This window comes from Diabrotica virgifera, chromosome 7, assembly GCF_917563875.1.
Source record: "Diabrotica virgifera virgifera chromosome 7, PGI_DIABVI_V3a".
In the NCBI taxonomy this organism is placed as follows: Eukaryota; Metazoa; Arthropoda; class Insecta; order Coleoptera; family Chrysomelidae; genus Diabrotica; species Diabrotica virgifera.
The window spans coordinates 214,703,503-214,721,706 of record NC_065449.1 but is presented as its reverse complement, the minus strand read 5'-3'; the positions used below and the strand labels follow the sequence as shown (position 1 = coordinate 214,721,706).

The 18,204-nt window shown below is 32.4% G+C and overlaps 1 protein-coding gene across 1 annotated transcript; it reads left to right on the top strand.

The window, feature by feature from the left end:
* The first annotated feature begins 2,288 nt into the window (after positions 1 to 2,288).
* Positions 2,289 to 10,206, top strand: LOC114335621 (uncharacterized). The gene is made up of 2 exons (XM_028285883.2): positions 2,289 to 2,500; positions 9,021 to 10,206. The coding sequence occupies exons 1-2, from the start codon at positions 2,498 to 2,500 to the stop codon at positions 9,495 to 9,497; spliced, it is 480 nt and encodes a 159-aa protein (XP_028141684.1). The 5' UTR covers positions 2,289 to 2,497; the 3' UTR covers positions 9,498 to 10,206.
* The last annotated feature ends 7,998 nt before the right edge of the window (positions 10,207 to 18,204 follow it).

Here is an 18,204-nt window from a genome sequence, read left to right as displayed (position 1 = left end):
CAACTGTTTTTTGTTTAATTCACAGGTAATTTGTTTATAATAATTAAGGAATCTCATTAATGTCATTTTAAAGAATGGTATTTGTATTTTTTCTTAAAAAATTTGCACAAACATTGTACCTTCACAGTAACCTCTACGATTTTTCAAAAATGTAGTTCAAACGATTACTAGGGGGAACCTACAATTCCACCGAGTTAAAATACCGAAAAAGCAATTTCAAACGAATTTATAATTTTCTGTATCTTCGGATCAACTCAATTGATTTTGATCTTTCTTTTTTTAATATATATGTAATTTCTACGTACATTACAAATATGCAATTTGTTTGTAAAAAAAATATTTTTTTACAAAAATCTATTTTTTTAATCATAATATCATTAATGATCATAGAAAAAGTTAAAGTACACTTTAATTTATAAATGATTTTTACTAGATAATTATTTATTGAAGATAATTTATTTATTAAAGTATACCTTAACTTTTTTTATGATTAATAACGATAGTATTATTAAAATCATGGATTTATGGGAAAAAATATTTTTTCAAAAATTGTTTAAACAAATAATTATATTGTTTATTAATTAATAAATGTCTAAACAAATTGCATATTTGTAATGTACAGAAAAATTACATACACATTAAAAAAAGAACGATCCAAATATATTCAGTAGATCCCAAGATATAGAAAATGATAATAGTTTTAAGTTGCCTTTTTTAGTTTTTGAACTCGTGCATTTGTCGGCTCCCAGCTCCCCCTTCACTTACCACGACTAGTCACCACTTGAACTACATTTTTTAAAATTCGTGTAAAATACCACATTTTCTAATACGTAAAATGATTTTTTCTACGGACAATATTTTTAAAGTTATTCTATGTTTATAAACTACAAAATTTCACAAATTTGGCATTAGGATTTTTGACTATATTAGATAATTTGTTTATCTATTTTTAGTACATTTTGATAGCATCAGTTTTCTACTTTCATTTGGCATACGCAAAATTGGCCTATCGTCATTATTTTCTGTCTTATATTATTGCAAAATAAAGGTCAAAAGGTCTCTGTGATAAACAATTAGAATAACTCTTAAACTAATTAATAGATCGATCTCAAATTTTGTTGGTTTGCTAAGTACCCGAATACCCAACTTTGTGTGAAACACTAAAGTTCTAAGGTAGTTTTAGTAAAAGTTATTAACAAATAACGATTTTCAATTATTTTGCAGTTTGCATAGTAACAAATTAACTTTTTAACATTAAAAAATCGGAATTTTGAAGGTTTTTCATTGTTCAAAAAAATATTTGGAAATTTTATTTCAACTATGGAAATTTTATTTCAACTATGTAGATTTTGAATAGGGTGCAAAAAATCGAAAAAATCGCAATTTTTGCACTAAATTGTTAATAATTAAAAAACGGTCGCGAGCTCTAGGCACGAAATAGGTAGGTTTTATTCCTATAGGTCTACAATAACTAAAAAAGTAGTCAGCTGCCTGAATCTTTGAGTGTCCCGAACATGGTCTATTTCTAGTTTATTACCCTGGAGTAATAGCTGGACAATGTAATTCCAGTGTATTTTATTTCCATTACTTTTCAATACTGATTCCATCAATTTCTTTTTTAGATCTGATTGGTTCTTTATTCATCTATTGATCGATCAACTATTTTTCGAACTATTGTTTTAGTTTTCTGAGATAAAATTCTTATATTAAATTCTTTTGCTCTTGTGTTAAATCTGTGAACTAATTATTGCACACTATCTTCATATAGGGCTATTATATCAATATTGCGTCTTCTGCATTACAGGGTTTTCTGAGATAAAATTCTTATATTAAATTCTTTTGCTCTTATGTTAAATCTGTGAACTAATTTTTGCACACTATCTTCATGTAGGGCTATTATATCAATATTGCGTCTTCTGCATTACAGGGCATTTTTACTTCTTTGTTTTCCGTTCTGTATCATCTTTCTTTGTTTACGCTTAGTTTACGCTAGTATGTGGTATTGATTATGATAATTGGCTGTTTTAAATGTTATTATAGAAATGCATTTTATTTCCTATTTTGAAAATCTTAGATTCCACACAGAAACAATCTCATAACAATATGAAGACGTCACTATTATAAAATAATGATTACCCGTTTAACGTTCAACAACATTTTCCAATTATCCAAAATTTCTAATGAAGTACTTATGTATGTAAGTTTAACAAAATATAAATACACTCTTTACAATTAGTCATATTATATTTAAAATTTCGGTTTTCTCTCGTGCTTCCCGCGCTTCATTTTCATTCGACATCGTCCGAGGGAATTCCTCTTTTAAAAAAGCGCCAATCATTATTCTACTCACCAAATCATTGTAATAGTTATATAGCCCGAACAGGTCTGTTGATAAACCAGTCTCTTATTGCATCTTGAATTGTTCGTTGCAGTTAAGTGAACTCTGACATATCAACAATTTGTTGTTTATTTTACTGCAAATAAAATATTATCAATCATGGTAAGTTACATATTTTTTTATCAGACCAAACATTAAATTCAACTAAAATTTTACTGATTTCTCTGTTAGTGTTAAATTTTTTTGGATCCCCTAGTTGTTTAGTCCTTTTGACTTTGATTGCTCAAGTACATTATTTATTCTAATATTATTGCACGTTTTACCAACTTATAAACTTTAGAGCCTTTGGGAAAATGCGATATGTTGTTAATTGATATTTAAAATCCGTCCACTTATATTATTGATTTAGTTCTAAATTATTTTCTAAAAAATTCTTGCTAAAAAAGCTCGGGGTGTAATAATATTAGGTGTATTTAGAAAAAAAAAATACGTATTTGAAAATTTTCGAAATTTTACATCTTTTTGTATTGATTCTTCTAATTTTGATTATATATACCTAATTATTATTATGTATAAAGAAAAATTAAAAAAATTATTTGACAATTTTCGAAATTTTAAATCTTTTTTTATTTGCTCTTCTAATTTTAATTATATAATTGATTCCTCTTCTATTGAATTTCTTCAAATATCTTAATTATTTTGCTATTGTTTGTAATACAAATATTTATTTGGACTTGTTTTTCTTCATATTTTATTTTTTATTGTTCTCCGTTCCTTGTGTTTACATAAGTGTTGCTTTTTTTAGCTCAAACCTCGTTTTTTAATGTTTAGTTAATACCTGTATTTCTTAACGTTGTATTTATAATTTTACATATTTATCATTCATGTGTATTCATTTCTTTCATCCACTTGTTGTTACTATTTCGCATATCTTTACATCGTTGTCACTATATTTTCCTTTCCTAAAGACTCTAAGTCATCGTACCTGCGCCGCTTTTCGATTAGTAAGGAAGACTTACTCGAAGGATTCTACGTTCTACGTTCCCACTTCAGAAATTTATTTAATTGTTGAATTGTTTTTTTTGTTAGCGGTCAATTTAGAATCCCTAGATTTTTGCACCTATAGTGAGAGAAATTTTGACTTCATTAGTGTTTGCCTTGCAAAGAAAGATCTGTGTCCCGCCAATATTCGAGTTTCAACTTCTCGTTCTATTTTGTTGTCATTGATGATGGTTGCTCCTAAATATTTATACTCCTGGATCCCGCATACCAAAACAAAGTTGATTAATAGCAAGCTGAAAATTTGTTAATAGCTTAACGGTGTCTAGTAGGACAAATTTTGATGTATGGGAACACTGGAACAGGTTAAAAATTTGGAACGTCAGACTACGAAAACGTTCCATGTATTTTGTCGGACAGAACTTCCAATTGATTTGTTACCATTTCATGAAACTCTCATGCAAAAATCAGACTGGTGTTTATTACCAACTGGGCATTTTAATGAGTTGAACACGAAAAACATGTCAAATGACAGGAATCATGTTGGTTAGTAATAGCAGTCTAATTTTTGCATGAGAGTTTAATGAAAGGGTAACAAATCAATTGGATGTTCTGTCCGACAAAATACATGGGACGTTTTCGTAATCTGACGTTCCAAATTTTTAAACTGTTCCACAATTAAAACTTCCCCTGTTCCAGTGTTCCCGTACATCAAAGTTTGTCCGACTAGCCACCGTTAAGCTATTAACAAATTTTCAGCTTGCTATTAATCAACTTTTTTTTGGTACGCGGGATCCAAGTCTATTAAATTATTTAACCGCCTCGAAGATATGATTTAGTAAGTTGTCTTATTCGCCGTCGTTTTGGTTTTTAAAGAACCATGTATTTTGCTTTAGATGCGTACACTTTCAGCTTCTTCGAATCTTGAGAAAATATTCTTAATTTTACTGTCTTCTTACCTACGTTACAAGACGAGAACAATCTTTACGCCCCGATCAGCTATTGGAGGGTTTGATTTTCAGATAAATACATATTCTAAGTTTTTACTTGTTCTGTATGAAATATTGTAATGTCAGGTTAAACAACAACGGAGACAACGGAACTTCCTGTACAGTCCAGAATTTACGTAGAAACATTTGATGTTTTCCCTCCTATTCTAACTTTAGTCCAGGGCGGATCTGTTTTGAGATGGACGTTGAGAGGTGACTCAAATTTTTTGCAGAAATTGCTTGAAAATAAATCAAGTAATAATATTTGAGTTATCCTCCCTCTCAAAAAGGTCCGGAACATTGTTTAAATAATCAAAATGTCAAGAATTGAAGGAAAAATTCGATTTTTTTCTTCGTTTTTTGATTATAACTTTAAAAGTATTCATTTCCGAGAAAAGTTGTACTGACATAAAAGTTGTTTAATTCAATTTGCTACAATATAGAATTGGTTAAAAATTTAAAAAATAGTCACCCTAGTTGCAAAATAGCAATAATTGCGAAAAAACCATACAAAAACAAGTATTCGCATTTTACGTCTTTCAACCATTTATGCTACACTTAGGACCTTCATATTTCACCCAGAAAAACTTTATGATACAGTAAAACAATACTGTAAATTTCATTAAGATCGGTTCAACAGATTTTGCAAAATAAATTTTGCAATACAGCTTTCGCAAAAAAAATCATTTTTTCAAAATGTTACAGGACTGAAAATAAAGCAGATAGCAAGTCGAATTTTTTTTTGCTTATAGAAGTGTACTGTACCTTTCATTTGCAATTTTCAAAATTAAAATCGATTAATTACCACGGCGTCAGAAAATTTTTGAAATAAACAATAATTTTTGGTGCTACGCGCAGGACAGCGGTGTTCGATTCACACAGGTTGATTTCCACCAAAATTTATTCCAATCTTTATCTAATATATTATTTTCTTACTCTATATTTTGTTGTATTTTAATTTTTTAATTCCACATAAATCAAACTAATTTTATTATTGTTTGTGAAATATTGTTTAAACAATTGCATATGTTTAAAAATAATAAACTTTTATTATTTAAGTTAAAATATATTAACAAAGAAAGTTTTTGTTAATAAAAGTGTTATTTCAAAGGATAGAGTATGTGTTTTTATTTTGCAATAAACAAATTTATTTATTTATATCGAAATGTCATAAAAATTAAAATGTATCAATCATTATCAAAGGTCATTGGAATGCCCAATCAGAGCAACCTATCCGCTGTCCTGCGCGTATCACCAATAATTAATGTTTATTTAAAAAAAATTCCTGACGCCGTGATGTTAAGCGATTTCAATTTTGCAAAATTGCAAATGAAAGGTACAGTACACTTCTATACGCAAAAAAATTTTCAACTTGCTATCTGCTTTATTTTCAGTCCTGTAACATTTTGAAAAAATAAATTTTTTTTACGAAAGCTGGATTGCAAAATTTATTTTGCAAAATCTATTGAACCAATCTTAATGAAATTTACAGTATTGTTTTACTGTATCACATAATTTTTTAGGGTGAAATATGAAGGTCCTAAGTGTAGCACAAATGGTTGAAAAACGTAAAATGCGAATACTTGTTTTTGTATGTTTTTTTCACAATTATTGCTATTTTGCAACAAGGGTGACTATTTCTTAAATTTTTAACCAATTCTATATTGTAGAAAATTTAATTACGCAACTTTTATGTCACAACAACTTTTCTCGAAAATGAATATTTTTAAAGTTATAATCAAAAAACCAAGAAGAAAATCGAATTTTTCCTGAATTTTTTGACATTTTGATTATTTAAACAATGTTCCGGACCTTTTTGAGAGGGAGGATAACTCAAATATTATTATTTGATTTATTTTCAAGCAATTTCTGCAAAAAAATTTGAGTCACCTCTCAACGTCCAAATGTACTAATATTTTTACAGATGCGCCCTGGTCTACTTAGCATATTCGCGTTAACGCAGAAAGTTTCTGATGTATGCCCAGCTCAACCATTGCATTCCATAGTTTCAGACGATTAATTGAATCTTAAACCTGTTTGAAATCTATAAAGTAATATTTTTCTAAAGGTCTTTGGTGTGCAATATTTTTCTAGTAGCCTGCAAGTTCCTTTCTCATTGTCGGACATCTTGCACTAAGTGGTTTTGATATACTACACTAAACTAGTCCTGTCGATGTCGCCGGGGGGGGGGGGGGGGCTACAACGGCCTCCTTTATTCAGATGGACTTACCCAAGTTTTTTTTATATATTTTCACCCGTAGAGCACGAATTTTTTGGGTAACAGTTGATCCGGATCTCGATAAGATTGTTATAAACAAAGAACTTGAGGAATTACATTACAGCGATCTTTCTCAAAACAAAACATTTTTTTTGTATTTTTTGGGTCAATCTAAGCAAATAATTTTCTTACAAGTTTTTTCGTAAGATGTTTTCGAGATAAACGCGGTTGAACTTTCAAAAAATTAAAAAATTGCAATTTTTGAACCCCAATAACTTTTGATTAAAAAATAAAATAGCAATTCTGCTTACCGCATTTGAAAGTTCAAGTCAAAATTTTATCGGTTTTGATTATTTGCATTGCTAAAAATAAATTTTTTTTATTGTCAAACAAAGCTATAAACAAATAGTGTTTCCCGTGCCGAATGCATGCTTTTTAATGCATGCTACGTAGAAACTGCCTTTGTGCGCTCTCCTACCCCTTCGATTTTAAATGAGAGATGCATTGAAAACATCACTCAAGCACTATGTGTTTATAGCTTTGTTTAACAATAAAAAATTAATTTTTAGCAATGCAAATAATCAAAACCGATAGCTTGAACTTTCAAATGGGGTAAGCAGAATTTCTATTTTATTTTTTAATCAAAAGTAATTCGGGTTCAAAAATGGCAATTTTTCGATTTTTTGAAAGTTCAACCGCGTTTATCTCGAAAACTGTGGATCCTACGAAAAAACTTGTAAGAACATTTTTTGCTTAGAATGACCCAAATAATACAAAAAAAATGTTTTGTTTTGCGAAAAATCGCTGTTATATAATTCCTCAAGTTCTTTTTTTATAACAAACTTATCGACATCCGGATCAACTGTTACCCAAAAAAATCGTGTTCTATTGGTCAAAATACATAAAAAATACTTGGGTAAGTCTATCTGAATAAGGGAAGCCGTTGTACCCCTCCTGGCGACAGGACTAAACCTTCTGGTCCGATAAATTAGGTAATAGACTATCAATAACCTTGTTACCAGCAATGTCTGTATACCTTGGTATTTATAATGAAGCTACTTTTTTTGTTCTTTACCACTTGCTTAAGAGGCAATTTTCATATTCTGTCTGTTTCCAGCAACTTTTTTCGGAAATAAAAAATATTTGTTTACCTATCAAGTGTTAATGATCTTCTTATTAATCATAAATCATTCATTAAAGGCACGAGCAGTATATTGAATAATATTTTGCAAATAATTCTCATTTTTATACTACTATAAATTACAATAAAACTTGAATACCTCGGTCATATTATGAGACATGATAAATATCATATACTCCAATTGATAATAGAGGGCAAAATAGAAAGCAAACGAGGACCCGGAAGAAGAAGACACGCATGCCTTCAAAACTTACGTCAATAGTTTGGACTAACAGCGATCGAGTTATTCAGAAACGCCGCTAACAAAATTAAAATTGTTATGATGATAGCCAACGTCCGCAACGGACAAAGCACATGAAGAAGAAGATAAATAACAATTTTTTTTTATTCATTCAAAGGGGTCATGTTTTTAATAAATTTTAAAAGCAATTGAAGATCTCTCTATAACAGAATGTAATTTATCTTCACATTAAAGCGATTACGACTGTATTAGTTTACATAAATTTGTATTTTATTGGTTGATATATTTTTAAGCTGACATTTAATACCAAAACAAAACATTTTTTACAACTGTGTCAAACATTTGTATGTAAATTTGAACCCTTTAGTTATTTAATGAGACTATGCTCCAAAAATAAAAATTAAAACTTGTTTAACAATAACGACGATACACGAATCCATGACCTAAATGAAAAAGATAATAACAAGCTATCTAATGAGTCTACAAATTTATTTAAAAACGTTGGTATCTACTTATTAACAGTTTTAAAACATTCAAAAGTAACAGAAAATATTTTCCGAATACAAAATCAGAAATTACATGTTCATCATATAAATAGCTAAAATGAAAGTAAATAAATTGAAAAAAAGCTGGATATACAGTGTCTTCCAACAAAAATTTGACCCCCCCCCCTCCCAAGAAACTCACAAATCTTCCTCACAAGTTAAAAACACTTTAATTTGTATTGAAAGGGGGACCAAGTTTTATGCCAAATTCATGCCCTCAAATGTAAGCCCCTGCTGCCTCGCGTCAACCCCGTTTTTTTTAATAGCAAGTGTAGTCGAGTGGCATATCGTTTGAAAGGTTTTTTTTTTTTCTCTACATGACCCACTATTTATTTTTTTAATTCGCGGAATAACTTTAAAGATAATTTGGAATTTAACTTATTTATAATAAATTTGTTAAGTCCAAAATTATCTTTAAACTTGCCTTGTTTTATCTTTAAAACTTTTGTACTATCTCAGTTCTTCAACAATTTTGAGCATATAATTGTGAATTTATTAAAAAGTAATTATTAAAAAGCATTAATAATTAATATTTTGTCTTATTTTCAGATTTTCTTCATCTTTGCATCCGTTCTTATTGCATCTACAACCGCACAAAATAGGCCTTCCTTTGCAGGACTCAGTCCAAAAGGTGTTCCTGATGTAGCAGCACGATTTAAGCCCGGGGGTGCCTTGTATAATCCTCCTCAAGACCTCGGCACTAGATTTGGATCAGCCGATGCTGCCCCCGAAAGAACTCCTGTTGACTTCAATGTTGGTCTTAAAAACCGAATTAATACCTGGCCAGAAGAAAACAAACCATTTTGGTATGTCAACGCTGAAGCCATTCAAAAACATATCGGAGCTTCTCCAAACCGTGGAACCAACTCTAATGGAAACCAAGTTTTTGAAAGCAGATTTGGAAGCGGTAGTAGTCAGTCAGGACCAGAAGTTGCTGGACACTCTTTTAACATTATCATTAATAACCAATGGAAAACGTACGTTTACGACCCAATCACAGATGCTTGGTATGCTAAAAGAAATTAGTTTCATACAAATTATGATTGGACAAGCTGTGATATCATATCAATAATATATGACTTATTCAGTAATAGACCATATTTGGTAATATTATTCACCAAGAGTTACAAAAAAATTTAGGACTAATTTCATTTCAAATTAGTAAAAATATAATGGCTAAAAATCCTTTAGAGGAAAAACAGCAACAACATAATTATGAAAAGGAAAGTTGATATGAAAAAGAGAGAATACAGAAAAATGTCTTATACCAATACCATCCAGTGAGATAATGGTTGGATTCAATTATTGACAAACGATACAAAAAAAATCTACATCTACCGACTCACAATTTTAACGCTTGGTATCCACGCTCATTGTAATGTAATCATTGTAATATAGTACTAATGCACTGAACTAATAATTGTAACCGATGTTCCTAATATTAATATTATGTAATATTTGATTCTACACAAAGTACTTTGTAGGATTATGCTTTACAATTTACAAACTATTTATTATTTTTAAAAAATGTATATTTCATTTTATAACATGGGGCTAATTAAATATATCTTATAAAGGGAAAATTCCCAGTGCCTGGCTGTATACCATAGCATATACAGCAAAAACGTTTTCGGTCAGTGATACTTTTTAAGTGGATTTTTACAAATATTCAACTAGTAAGTTCTGTGTAAGTTTTTTAATTATATAAATAAATATTTTATTTTATTCACTTTTACATTTTTGCGTTATTCTAACCTCGTACTTATTCCTTTCATTCAATGGGAAATAATAAAGATTAACATTCCTTTGTTGCAATGAAATTTAAGAAATACTATTACAACATCATAATAAATAAAAGCATCAAAAAGCAGAGTTTGGATCGGGACTGGAGTGCTTACCATAATATTGACTATATTTTTTTTTCTTCCTGTAATTTATTATTCTCGTTCATTCGAGAATCTGTATTGATACTAAAATCACAATAAAAATGCACTAGAAATAAACAAACAAAGACACATTGACTGTTAGGAGGAGCACTCCCGAATCATGATTTGCAATGTATAAACATTGTAAATCATGATTTGTGATTTACAATGCATATACATCGTAAATCATCATTTGGGGTTGTTCCTTGTAACGTTCAGCGTGTCTTGGTTTGTTTATTTCTAATGCATATTTGTTGTGATATTGTAATTTGTAGTATAGACATATATGATCTCGAATAGTAATGAGTATTTAAAATTATTGATTCAACTGGCAACACGCTCAATTTGCTTCACCGTCTTTATTTTTCAACAGTTTTTCCTTTATATTAATAACCTTTTCTTAGATCTAATCTATATATTTCCATCTGAGTCTTCGTCCTCTCTTTTACTTCCTCTTCCAATTGTAATATTTGCCTTGTGTAATTCTTTTTGGTTTCATTTTATTAATATATCCGAACCAAAACATTTGTTTCTGTTTAATTCATATATAATTATTGACAATGTTATCGTATTTTGAACTTTTCTCGTGACTTCCATTTTTTACATTTTTGTGTCCTAGTATTTACTAATTGTGTAGTATAATGGTGTAAATTTCTTTCCTCTAAGTAAAAAATAAAATTCAAAGTTGTGGAAAAGTAAATTGCTAATTTATAAAATTAAATTATGGATTAATTCAAAACCGTAATCAGTAATCTTCTGAAATTAAATGATATGCCCACTCTTTATCCAAACCTACAAGATCATCCATCTTCCGATATAGGCTCCCCTATTTTCTCATAGTTCTCTATCTAGAGCTAATCGCATGCATGTCACATCAGAGAAAAGTGGTCTGGTATATGTTCAATCTGGAACAGCAATACACTGGTCCTTACACTCCTTCGACCTCGAGTATGTTGTTTACGAATTCTTGTTTATATATTACGAAATACAAAACAAATAAGCGACTGGACTGTATTTGAAATAAAAGAAAGTACTAAAACATTTGACATAAATTTTTAAAAAATATGTGACATCTAACTCTACAACAAATATTTATTTACGGATGAGAAGAATTATAAAGGTCATTACACAAAGCAACAATAAACAACAGAATGTTCTATGGTCAATACAAAAAATATAAGATCTTCAGCGACAAATAACAATGGCACAGAGGAACCATGAGCGTCATAAGCCGTGAATAAATAATAATAATACTAATAATCCAAATATAAGCTCACGAAGCTCAAGTAGAAGCCCACACATTAGAATATTTCCATATGCTCATCTACTGTGCAGCAACAGCAATTGCTAATGTAATGGGAATTAAGATCAGAACACGACGGTGTACTAATAACGGCAGAACTGGTAACAGAATTGCAACCTGGGAAAAAAGACTGCAAGGGAAATTGAATTACTGCGTAGGGATATTGGCCAAGTCACAGAATATTTACGAGGAGCACCAAGTAGAAAAGTCATTAGGAGAGCTGAAGAAATAATGCGGAACACTGCAAGACACTCGAGATACGATCCAGATAATAACACAGCCCAACAGTGTCTGGATACATTAAAGCAAAAACTCTCCGTCTATTCAGGGCGACTAAGGAGGTACAAAGTTAGTAACAACCGAAAAAGTGACAATGCACTTTTTGAAAATTCCGAGAAGGCGTTCTACCGAAAACTCAATTCCACAGTAGAAAGTGCTGACAAGTCTTACCCAAGCCAAGAATAAATTCATGAGTTTTGGGGAAATCAACTTTCCACCCCAGCTGCTTTTAACAGCAATGCTGGATGGATATAAGATACGACGCACAACTGTCACCACTACGTTACTGCTAACTACGAACCATTCACGACTGAATAAGTCTCAAATGTCATCAAAGAGCTTCATAACTGGAAATCCCCTGGACCAGACGGAGTTCAGACCTTCTGGCTTAAAAAGTTTTGGTGTATTCATGATTGTTTATCAACATTAATTAATCATGTTATTTCTAATCCGCAGGAAATACCATCATTTCTAACTCAGGGAACTACTTATTAAATACCAAAGGATCAAAATAACACCCAAGATCCATCCAAGTACCGCCCAATTACTGGTCTTCCAACTTTGTATAAATTGGTCACATCCTGTGTAACCCGGCGTATCTACCAACACTGTGCTCTAAACAATATCATAGAGCCTCAACAGAAAGGATGCGCTAAGGGATCCATGGGTTGCAAAGAACAACTTATCATCAACTCAGTCATTTCTAACCAGCCATTCACAAAAAAAGGAACCTTTTTACTGCTTTTTACTGCACGGGCGACATCCCAATGAGATCAGCCAAGACTATGTCGACAATACAGCGTCGAACTATTGGTTGACGTCGGGTAAGATGTTCCCTGAAACAGAGGGTTCAATACTAGCCATTCAGGATCAGGTTATACCAACTAAAAATTACCTGAAACTCATCGTCAAAGACCCTCAGATCCAGAACGACAAATTCCGATATGGATGCCGAACCCAAGAAACCATCCAACATCTTACAGGGGGCTGAGAGGCATTTGCTGCAACTGAATACAAGGATCGGTATGATGCAGTGGCAAAAATCCTTCATCAAGAGATATCTATCAAGCTGGGACTTCTCCACACGGACCATCTCCCATATTATCAATACGTTCCTGAGAGTATGCTTGAGGATGGCAACTACAAGCTATACTGGGACCGTACTGTGCTCACAGACCAAACAGTGCCACATAATAGACCAGATCTCGTACTAGTTAATAAATTAACAAGACAAACAACACTGATTGATGTGGCGATACCTAACAACAATAATCTACGTAGTAAATTTACTGAAAATTCGCCAAGTACAGAGATCTGGAAATTCAAATACGAAGACAATGGAGAATGCAAAGTACCCAGACGATACATATTATGTTTACTACTGGAGTCATTCCGAAGAATCTCCTCGAAAACATAAAAAAGCTGGGTCTAAATGAACACCTTTATAAGACCATGCAGAAAGCTGTACTACTCGCGACGCCCAGATGTGTACGAAAATTTCTGGGAGATACTCCAGCATACCAAGTCACCTAGGGCTCGATAACACGGAAAGAGTCCCACCAGAGCTCAATCATTTTGATACTGTAGGTATCTGGGATGAGTAAATTTTCCCCTTAGAGGGAGTGTGAGCCGTACGGCTAAATCTGGATCTAAATATTAATAATTTATGTTTAGGATCACTGCCTGGGGATCGTCATAATCTAAATATATAGTTATTAATAATAATAATGTTTATTAACGGATTAAAACCAGAAAACCAAGAAAATTGGAATATCTCGGACATATTACAAGTGGAAAGAGATATAACTTGCTCCAACTCATTATGCAGGGAACGATTCAAGTGTATTTTCAGTTTTTCAGCCTGATGTTCATTTCGCGAAATATCGCGGGATTCGTATATAAAATATTAAATTTACCCCCCACCCATCTCCGTGGGAAGTCATGTTTGGTATCATTCGACAGATTTTTAAAAAATATTGAGTGTGATTTTTTAGTTTTCTATCTGTCATTCATTTCGCGAAATATTCGCTTTTTTCTTGTGAAACTTTGGGACTCACCCATTTCCTTACGCGCCGCCCCGCTCAAATCGTCAGATTTTTTAAATATACACTGTTTTGCATGTACTTAACTTACCTTATCTTAATCTGACAATTTCGAGTTTTTCTAAGGATAGATTTTTTTTCGGACCCCTTAACGAACTCCCCTGTATTAAGAGCCAATATATTTATGGTAGAAGTACATTTTCAGGGCACAAGGTTTCTCCCCATGTAATAATCTGACGCACTCGAGTAACTGCAAAAATCTACGCTTGAGCTCCCCAGCTGCGGCGAAGTCCAATCTATCAAGCACATAACGGAGGAGTGCCACAAGCGAGCCTACAAGGGCAGTTCACAAGATCTCCTGATTACGAAGCCAGAGTCGATTAAATACATAAACAACCTCGACGTTTTCCTATAAATTGGACATTATTAACATAAATCAGCTCTTAACCGAATCAGAACTCAACATCGCGACCATCACCGTCCATGCCGTTGCGACAAGGTCCAATCTGTCAAGCACATACGGAGGAGTACCAACAGTGAGCCTACGAGGGTAGTTCACAAGATTTATTGTTTGCGAAGCCCGGGTCGTTTAACTACATAAACAACCTCGACGTTTTCCTATAAATTGAACATTATTTCTCCTTTTGATGCCTATTCGTTTCGAATATTGGCGATCATTGTGGCTATAATTATTTTATTAGCTGATGCTCTAAATATATTAGTTGTTGTTGTAGAGAACCATTTTCTCGAGTTCTTTAACCATGATATTCTTCTTCTCTCAATTCCTCGCTTTCCGATTACTTTTTCTTGAAGGATTACCTTTAGTAATCTAATCTGTATTTAGTGCCTTTTCTTATTATGTGTCCGAGATGTTCTAACTTTCTCCTTTTAATGGTATAAGTATATCACCGCTCTCTCTTTCCCCATTCGTCGTAATACGGTCTCGTTGGTTATCTTGTCCGTCCATGATATCCTTAGGATTCGCCTCTATAGCCACATCTCGAAGGCTTCAAGTTTTCTCTCCATCGCTTCAATGGGTGTCCAGGATTCAACTCCGTAATATAATATTGATAAGATATAACATCGTAGGAGCCTTACTTTTATCTCCAGATCAAGTTTGTGACTTTAAAGAGTTTGGCCATGTTATTGAATGCACTCCTAACCTTCTCTATTCTACATTTTATTTCTTGTGAGTGATCCCATTGTTCGTTTACTATTATTCCTAGATAGGTGTACTGTTTTACTCGGTCCACTGGTGTATTCTTGATAAGCAGTTGGGCGTCTCTAATTTTATTTTTGCTGATGACCAAAAATTTTGGTTTTTGATATATTTTATTTGTAGTCCAAATCTTTCACTTACTTCATTTAAATTGGACATAATTAAGTATTTTTATGTAAAATCAATTTTCATTTAGCTTGTTTATTACAATTTAAACTTTTTAATTTATAGACCTGGATCCGTCGTATCAAAAAAAAGTTGATTAATAGTAAGCTGACAATTTGTTAATAGCTTAACGGTGTCTAGTCGGACAAACTTTGATGTATTGGAACACTGGAACAGGGGAAGTTTTAATTGTGGAACAGTGGAACATTGGTGATAAATAGCAGTCTGATTTTTGCATAAGAGTTTAATGAATCGGTAACAAATCAATTTGAAGTTTTGTCCGACAAAATAAATGAGGCGTTTTCGTAATCTGACGTTTCAAATTTTTAAACTGTTCCACAATAAAAACTTCCCCTGTTTCAGTGTTCGCTTCGCTTATCGCTTCTACTAACTGTACTTTTTATAAAAACTAGTTAGTTAATGTGTTGTGTTTACCAACTAAAAATACTGGTAAGTCGATTTTAATTAACAGCAAATATCGACAACCAAAAAATTAGGCCAGTTCTTACTGGCCATACATATACCCTATTCCATGAACATACGACTGTGTTGAATTACCTCGACAACGAATATTTTATTGTGTAAAATATGAAGAACGAAAGTAAGTTGAAAATTACATTGTTGTTTATTGGAATAATTATTACTGCCATTTACTTTCGTAATTTTTATGTTGCCCACTAAAATATTCGTTGTCGCGATAAACCAAAACAGTCCTATATTCGTGGAATGAACCATATTTAATATTTTGGCATTCAGAATATTAAAATAAAATTATGGCATCATCATCACCACATACAGTACAACCTAGCTTCGCTGTAGTAACAAAAATCACACCGAAAAAATCTACAACAGCAACATCATGTCCCATTAGAACTCTCGCCATCGTCATGAACGCTCTTCCAGACGTCGGGCTATTTGATTACATCATGGCAATTGGCGAAATTGTTACCCGTAAAGAAATAACCTTTGCTTCGCGAATTTCTAACCAGCGTATATGCATCTATCTTTCTTCCTTGTCCGTAGTTGATAATCTTCTGCAAAATTATCCGAAAATTACTGTTAGACATCAAACAATATCTATTCGCAAACTTATTACACCTGCAAAGAGGCTACTACTGTCCAACGTGTGCCCTTCGATTCCGAATTCACTCATAGAGCAAGCACTTAAAGGTGAACTTCGTTTACAACTTGCTTCTCCTATCTCTTTTATTCGATGCGGTTCACCTGATGACGAATACGCTCACATTTTCAGTTTTCGACACTCTATCTATATTATACCGGATAAAGAAAACTTTGAGTTAAATTCCTAAATTATTGTAATATCGCATGAAAATACTAATTATAGAATCTTCATCACTTCGGATAAACTTGAATGTTTTTTATGTAAACAATCTGGACACACTGCAGACTCCTGTCCTAACCCTCGAGAAATATCTAGCAATCCTTCAAATCCTTGCATCAAAAGAACTTATTCTACCGACACAAGTCTCGAATCACCCACTTTATCGGTTACTGCTAACCCCCCAGACTTAAACCCTATAAATGCTCAATCTACCACAGCCTTTGCAACTCCTAAATCAGCTCCTAAAAAGAAATTAAAAACTGATGACAAAGAACTTGGTAAAATTACTCCCTCTGCTCAATCAACTATTGAACAATTGATTAGTGCTAATCCAGAAAAATTTGCGTTGACAGCATTACAAGAAGCTCATAACTTTACCACCAACATTATTAGGTGTCTTCTAGAAGACCTTACGCAAATATATCAAAACTGTATCTGATAGATCGCTTAAAAATCGCATTACAAGATTATCTAAATAGCTAAAGATCACATTAAATCCCGTAGACGCTGACGAAGTTACCAGCCTTACGTCCAATAATTCATGTGACTCCAACACCAATGATACCGACCTTTTCTAAAAATAAAATCTATCTTTTCACTATTTTACAATGGAATTGCGACGGATATTATCCGTGCCTTGAACACATACAATATGTTATATCAATTTACCATCCAGATTTTATTTGTCTCAAGAGATTAATTTTACTACAAATAATATTCCTCACCCTAAATACTTTGAAGGATACCACTTCATTAGGTCGAACTGCATCAGAGCTAGTGGAGGTGCATCAATTTTTTCTTCCAGTGAAATCTACTCAACAATCTACTTAACAACGAATCTTGAGGCAATTGCCATAACTATATTTTGCCCTAATAAGTTTACTATCTGCTCTATATATATTCCCCCAAATCATCCTTTAAAAGAGGAAGAGCTCCTAGACCTTATATTCCAGCTACCACAGCCGTTTATACTCACAGGAGACTTTAACACACATAACAGTATATGGGGTTCTAAATCTACATTTGGGCGTGGAAAAATAGTTGAAAATATCCTTAAGTGCACAAACTCATGTCTTCTTAACACAGGATCTAATACTCACTTTAACATTTCCTCTGGATCATTCTCTGCTATTGACCTTAGTATTAGTGACCCTAAATCAGCACCTTTTCTATCCTGGCAAACAGCTGATGATCTCTTTGACAGCAATCATTATCCTAAAATAATTTCCAACAACTGTAGTGGAGCTGTATCTCCCAATAGTTATTGGCGCTTAAATAAAGCTAACTGGTCAGAATATTCAAAATCTGTTGATACTCTCTTGCTTGCAAATGAACATCCGACAACCAATGATATTGACTACGTATTAACGTCAATATCAGAAACAATTCTCTCGGCTGCTAAGATTCACATTGGCAAAACAACATTCTCTCCAAATCATAAGGCAGTTCCTTGGTGGA